General features: G+C 40.4%; 1 protein-coding gene across 1 annotated transcript in view; it reads right to left on the bottom strand.

Moving 5' to 3' along the window:
- Positions 1–5,581: 5,581 nt before the first annotated feature.
- CHST2 (carbohydrate (N-acetylglucosamine-6-O) sulfotransferase 2) overlaps positions 5,582–7,187 on the bottom strand; it is a 3,960-nt gene continuing 2,354 nt past the window's right edge. Inside the window, exon 3 of the mRNA XM_009890396.1 lies at positions 5,582–5,665. Coding sequence (XP_009888698.1) covers positions 5,582–5,665 — 84 coding nt within the window. The remainder of the gene's footprint in view (positions 5,666–7,187) is intronic.

Genomic DNA, 7,187 nt, shown 5'->3' with positions numbered 1-7,187 from the left:
CATAGAGGTCAGCATGCTTCAACCCTGAGCTCTGCTTGGCGCTCAGAACTTTTTCACTGCTTTATGAGTGGAAAGACCCCAGATGTCTCCAAGCACCCCAGTATGCCATTGGTGGCATCCAATGTAGCCATTACATCAAACGTGAAGGAGTGGGCAAGCAGATAGAAGAGTGTCCTGAAAAACAAAACAGGCCACCACTCGACCAACTAAGTCAGTACACCTAAAAACATCTGCTCGCTGAGCTTGTAACGTGTCTGCTTTTAGTAAATGGACCAAATAATGTGAAATCCGAACAGTACAGTAAGCATCCGTAGGAACCACCAGTGGCAAATAAGCAAATACTGAAAGCTGCCAGAAGAGATTCTGGAAGTTATATAAACATTAAATATGCCCTTTTCCATTTTACATCTCCCATGATAAACTGTTATGAGACATGCACATGGCTTGAAACAGATAATTACTGATAATCCTGACTGGTGGGAGAAGGAACCATCTGGCAGATGGAAAAAAGAAGGTGCCAAGAATTTAGCAGGCTAGGGGGCTTCTTGAGAATTTATGCATAGAGGTCTGAAGAAAGGAATATTTAGACAAAAGGTCAGCTATTCTGTTTCTATCTATACCCAAAACAAATTGGAACATCAAAAGTATCCAAATAATTATGAAAATTATTCCTGTTTGAAATTCAGCTTGAAATTATGAGCAAAACCAGTGAATCTAAAACCGTAAGTGTTAGAACTGAGGAATTCTTTCTGCACATCATGATTAATCGCAAATGGTTACAGCACACAGCATCAGCATATTTCATCTTATATCTTTCAGGTTTCTATCCTCTCTGCTTTTAACATGTAAATGCCCTGATTCATCCTCTCCTGACCTTGCTGCGTAGCATCATTTGTTTCTTTCCATTTTCCTTAACAGTATTTCTTTCTTCTTATAGCAGAGAAAGAGCCACTTCTGATAGACACCACTTTGTATTCCTTTCCTTTCTTTTAAGTGAATTTCTTTTGCCTCTGCTCTCCTCTTTGTCGCTCCTGGGTAAAACAAGGGACATTGCTGGATGCATCATTCTAATTGTGAATCCACATTTTTCCACTGGGATCACTACTCATTAACCATTGTTCTGCTGACCCTTCACAACAGCTGAGCTGCAGCCAACATCTCTTGCAGTTCAAGAGAAGTGAGGACATGACCCACATCAGGAGTCACAGGCAAAACACAGAATTAAGGGAAAAGACATTTATGTAACATAATTAGTGATTTGAGGCCAGTTCTGCTGAAGCATCATGGTTCACCACGAGGACAGTCAAGCACTGCAACAGGTTGCTCAGGGAGACTGTGCAGTCTCTGTCCTTGGAGGTTTCTAAGACCCACCAGGATAAAGCCTGGAGCAACCTAGTTTGATCTCAGAAGCTGACCCTGCTTTGAGCAGGAGGTTGGACCAGAAAAAAATAGGAATTTATGAGGCCATGATTTTTGGAGGCACCTTGAAATATAACTCCCAGTGACTCCTGCATAATATTCCCATTCTAATGAAAATGACATTTGAAGGCATTCTTGAAAACCCTTAGAGCTTACTAGCATCTTCAGAGTCCTTAAAATTGTAGCTGCAGGGCCCCTTCCAGTTAGCAACTCCAGCTTCCACAAATGCCATTAGAAACAGGTTGCTCAGCAGCTCCTACGAGCCTTCCTTGCTCAGATTGCTTTGTTAATCATTTTTCATTTGGGGAGTTCCCCCAATCTGATTTTCCCCATCTGTTTTTCAGCAGTTTTTTTTTTTTTTCCAAATCCCAGCAGAATGCCATTGTATCCAGACACACATTTGTGGTACCTCATACTAAAAGACCCGCAGGCTGTCCCAGCTACTCACCAACTTCTCTCATAGGAATGAAGAGATGGTAACCTACTGCTCGATCTCAATTCCCTTCTCACTATCCTGTTCATAACAAGCATATTCCTGTATCAGACATTGAAGTGAACACCAGGGATCTCACCCACATCAGTCCATGTAAACAGGTCCCTTACGTACAGAATTTTCTTCTGTGAAGGAATATGCCATATATTTTTTACATGCATTTTACAGCTTTGTGTTTCACTGCAGAAGCACATGATCCTTAATCCTAGTTCTCCCATTTGCAATGCCATTTATATTATTAATTATTTCTTTTCATAGCTTTCATGGTACTGATGTGCCTGAGGAACACTGGCTCTTCATGCATCAAGGGAAGACAGGACACCTTATGTTTTGCACTGATTCTCATTGGATTTGCATTGATCCAAACCCTAAAGACTCAAAAATATAGGCCCATTCTTGTGATCCTTTCTTGATCTCATGATACAGGGAACCCCAAGCCTCAAAGAAAAATAAATACAAGGAAATTTTTCAACTTGCAAAGTTAAAACAGTCTCTGTTGTACAGAATCTATGCATTTCCTTTGCAAAGAGAGTCTGCACAACATGCTGTTAATTTCAGTAGTTAGAAAAGGCCTAGCTAAGAAGCAAAGTTACTGAACAAAATTGGTCCTTTTTTACCTCAAACCAGGACGTTAACTTATGTGAAGAATCATGGAGCCAAGAGCTCTTACTTAAACACATTAACAGAACTCATTTGATACCAGTGAATCCAAGCAAACCGGATAAACCTTGTTTCTTTCTTTAAATGTGTGCAATATAATGAATATTGCTGAGATGTTATTCCATGTATTTTTTTATTTTAGAACACTTGCATATTTTCGTAAGATCTTGCTCAGGAGCTCTGATACGAAATGTAAACCACATCCAAAGACTGCCAGGAACTAGCAGAAAGCACTGACCATCGAAGTCAGATACATCACTGGCGAGCAGTCTCACGCTCACTTAGACCCTCCAAATTAAATCTGCTTGCCTTATTCATATGCATGATTCCAGCAGAGCAGTATTTATCCTGGTACAACACCCTTAATTGAAATGGCACTAGAATAAGAACATTTTTGATCCATTTGATTAAGTAACACAGGCAGCATTTGCCTGACGTTCAGTCTGTTCACGTAAAGCAGCCCCACACAGTTGGAAGCAATTGGCACTCACCGCTCCAGAGAGACCCATGCCTGCACTTAAAGGGATGCACAGGAGAAAACCAAAACACAGACTGAGACCACCCCTTGCAGTGTGCAAAAGCTCATGTGAAACACTCTTCACTTTCAAGGACACTTAAAACACACCACAACAATTAGAAGGGAGGGGGATAAAGAATAAAATAAAAAATAATCCCACTCTTCTTCTCTTGGCCTCCAGGATGAAAAACACTGGTTTCAGAATTGATTATAACCACCAGTATTTCATCTCTAGAGACCAGAGTTCAAATCATAACTAAAAAACAAAGTTTGTGGTTTTAAATTAAGTCAGTTGTGTTCCTTGTACCCGTCAGGGCATGAAGCTTAACACCTGACAAGTTATGAAGTTATCGGAAAAATGAAGAACTTCCTCCATTTGTTAGAAAGACCGAAAGATACTTTATCTAACCATTTTTTCACTATTAGGTCAGCTGCAGCAACTTGCACACTTTTACACGTCTTGTGTTTTAAGTTGATTCAGTGGAGGACAGAGGGTTTTCCTATGTTTTCCTGCACTGAGCGATCATTACCATTTACAATACTCGTACTATTTTCTGGTTTTGTTCACAGCAGAAAACAACACGTACTTGCGCACTGGCCTTTCTGTTCCATCGAAACGACGTGCCAAGTCTTCCAAACAGTTCAGCGCAACTTAGTGCACCCTGTATCTTGTATGTGCTATTGATTCTTCACTAACACAAGCATTAGCTTCAGTTGAAGCAGCACACTGTAATTATTAAATCAGACAGAAAGCAAACCCAGGTGCTATTTTTAAGCATAACAGTCAAGTATTAAAGTATTCTGACCTCAGCTAGATGTCCCTCCTCACAACAGGCAGAGCTCTTTTGTAACCATGTTCATAATCTTTCTGATACCCTATTTTTCTCTATAATTTTCCATATTTAAAACTTTTCATTTTTTTTCAACTATGTTTGGCTTTTTTTTTTTTTAAGTCCTCTAATCCTCTTTTCTGAATATAAAAAAGGACTAAAAATGGCCTTTTTTAACTGCCAGTTGTTCACATACTTATTTTTTTAATGGAGCAGCATTAAACGTACGGCTTAGCCCACTGGCATTTTACACAAGCAGAGTTCCATTCAGTCCTCCTGAAGCTTTACCTGAACAAAACTGCAGTCCTTTATTTTCACAAAATGAGCTTTGCATTACTTCTGTTCACCAAAACATGCCCAGGTACAATTGTACAGTACGTTGGGTAATTCCTTGCTGCAATGTAGTAGGTGGAGCTCAAATTATGGACCAGACCCCGAGGCTGTAACTCCACTGGCACACCGTTCGGATCAGTAAAGTGAAGCAGATGCTTGCAATGCACCATTATTAGCAGAGCAGTGAGTGCTCTCAGAACGACAGGATGAGCTTTTTAATGTAATTAGAATCCAAAGGAGATTTCTGGAAGCGAAGTCAATCAGGCTCATCTATTTCAGACGCCCAAAGACAATTAATTCCTGTTCACTTTACTCACCCAAAAAACTTTCCCAGAAGAGCCCACGGAATTCTGCACACACAAATGACTGTGCTTCAGCCCCCCAAATCAAAAGAGCTTATGCTGTAATGTGCTGTCATGAGAAAGCCCCATTTAGAAACCACAGCAAAGTTTCTTACTTAAGACAGCGGGATGCGAAATGGCAGGGCAGTGTCCCAGCCTGGAGGGGCAGCTGGGCTCGCTTCCCCGCGGGCACCACACCGCTCTGTGGAGGCTCTGCCGCTCCCCGGGCCCGCTCGCCCTGCCGACAGCAGCGCTGGCAAACACACGCGGCTGTTCGGAGACAGACAGACAGACAGACAGAACTGTGCGGAGGGTAGTAGGCCGGCTTCATAAAGCAGTGGATGGATCAAAAGCAAGCTACACGCTCATCATAAGCAGATGATCAGATTTTCAAGCACTGCCCCAGGACATACCGACTGGGGAAAAAAAAAAAAAAAAAAAGAAAAGCAAAGCACAGGGTACAGCCCAAACCCAGCCGTCCAAAATCCACTCAGAATACACACAGTGAGAACTAATTTCACAAAGACAAAAGTACCTTCATATGCATTTTAAATACCAAATTAGCTATCCCTCCCATTTTTAGCACTGCTATGTGGAATTTAGGAATATATCCTATATGCTAACAGGCCAATTAATAGTATCTGTCACTGGGAGATCTTATAATGTTGTTTGTGCTGATAGCGATGAACGGAGGGAATGGACACGTTGTAATGTAGTCACTCAGCAAGTGTATAGGCAACCTTATGCAATAATCTTTTAACTAGTTTATTAAATGTGTTTCCTTTTCAGAGTAAGTTCAACAACTAATGCCAAAATTTCATCAAGAACTCAAATTGCGTAGCAGCTAGTTATCACCTGTTTAACTTAAAAGTACTAATACAAGAAATAGACATATTACACATCACTGAAATTTTCACACATACACACACATACACTTATCAGCATCCTGTTTATATCAATTTATTTTCACAAACCAATTTCCTTTTTCCTACTCACTCTTCACATTTGCTGAAGGCACAACACCCAAATAGGCAATGCAAAATGTACTTCCTGTAGAAAAGTCTATAGTCTCCTAAGAGAATAGTTTGGCAAAATCACTTTTGTTTAAAAACTCAAGTTCCAAAATAAGCCTTCAAAGAGCATCAGAGAACACCACCAAGATTAAAAACTACTTGAGGTGTCTGCACTTCTCATATGCAACACACCACTTAACCTTTAATAAACCGAGAATTTTTCAGGAAATTATAAAAGCAGAAGTAGTAAAATCTCTCTTTTTTTTTTAATCAAGTTTTAACGATGGGACAGTCTCTAGGCAAAGCTCCCAGAAAGAGCCAGACCACCATCTGGCTCCATCGTACAGCAATGACAATTCACAACAAACCCATATCTAACCAGCGCTCCGAAATCAAACGCTAGGTTGACTCTGTAAAAGCTCCATTACAGCTATGAACACACAGCTGTACGTTTCCTCCCTCCTTGTACATAAATATACCTTTGAACACTCGGACAAAAGGGAAAAATAAATCATTTAATGCATTTTTCTATGCTTCCCTGTTACCAATCGTCAAGAAATATCTTAAATAGCTTAGCGTATTATTAGCACTATAGAATATATAGAATATATATAATTTTATTTTTGTTTTCACACATGCTAATGTTTCCAGTATGATAAATGTCTTTTTAAATCCTGCACTTCTTGTCACGCTGTAGATCCACTTCTATTTGACACTGACTCCGGGACGTACATGTCAAGACAAAAATAAATACTGTTGTGATGGCAAATGTTTTAAAACTCTTAGAACACTAATACAGTGGCACTTGAAAGATTTTTCAAATACAACAAAAAAAAGACAATAGTTAAATAGAAACCTGCTTTGACATAGCCATAAAACCTGCACTACAGTTGCGAGATCTGTACTTGTTTCTGCGACAGCAGCTAATCTTTGAACACGTCAAATGTTGCACACCAGCCCTCCACCCATACCCTTAAAAAAGTCCACGTTGCTATTGTAAGCAAGCATCCCCTCCAGCTGTACATAAGCAACACTGTAATTCCCAAACAATTGAGGTAATTATAAAAATGAATATCATTTATTGGTTTTTTTTTATTACTATCATGTCTGAACATTTGCTTTCATACAAAAGTCTGATTTTCAGCATTATGCTTTCCAAGGGCATCCCCTCCGCACCAGGGGAGATAAAGATGTGTTAGGAATCGTGCAAGAGTTTTTCTTACCATCTTCAAACCCACCAGAACTCCATAAAGAAGATTTTGGTACAGAATCACTGCCTGGCATTTTAGAGAAGGGGAAAGGGGCTCTACACATATTTTCAGTTCCACTTTATTTATTTTTTTAAAATCGCATCTAACCCAATGCAGGGGGGGATTAACCAAAAAAAAAAAAAAAAAGGAAAAGAAAGAAATCATCACATTATTGTATGTTACCCTTCAGCAGTCTTTGGAGGAAATCGGAACCCAGGTTGCTTTTCCCGGCTCCCTCCCTCACTCAAGCCAGCCGACCGGCTCCTCTCCCAGGAGGGGCTCAGCCGCCCCCGGGGGCAGTCGGCGGGGGGCCCCCGCCCCGTCCCAGCCG

This window comes from Charadrius vociferus, unplaced genomic scaffold, assembly GCF_000708025.1.
Source record: "Charadrius vociferus isolate BGI_N301 unplaced genomic scaffold, ASM70802v2 scaffold650, whole genome shotgun sequence".
In the NCBI taxonomy this organism is placed as follows: domain Eukaryota; kingdom Metazoa; phylum Chordata; class Aves; order Charadriiformes; family Charadriidae; genus Charadrius; species Charadrius vociferus.
The sequence above is the reverse complement of the archived record's forward strand: the minus strand, read 5'-3'. Positions and strand labels throughout refer to the sequence as shown.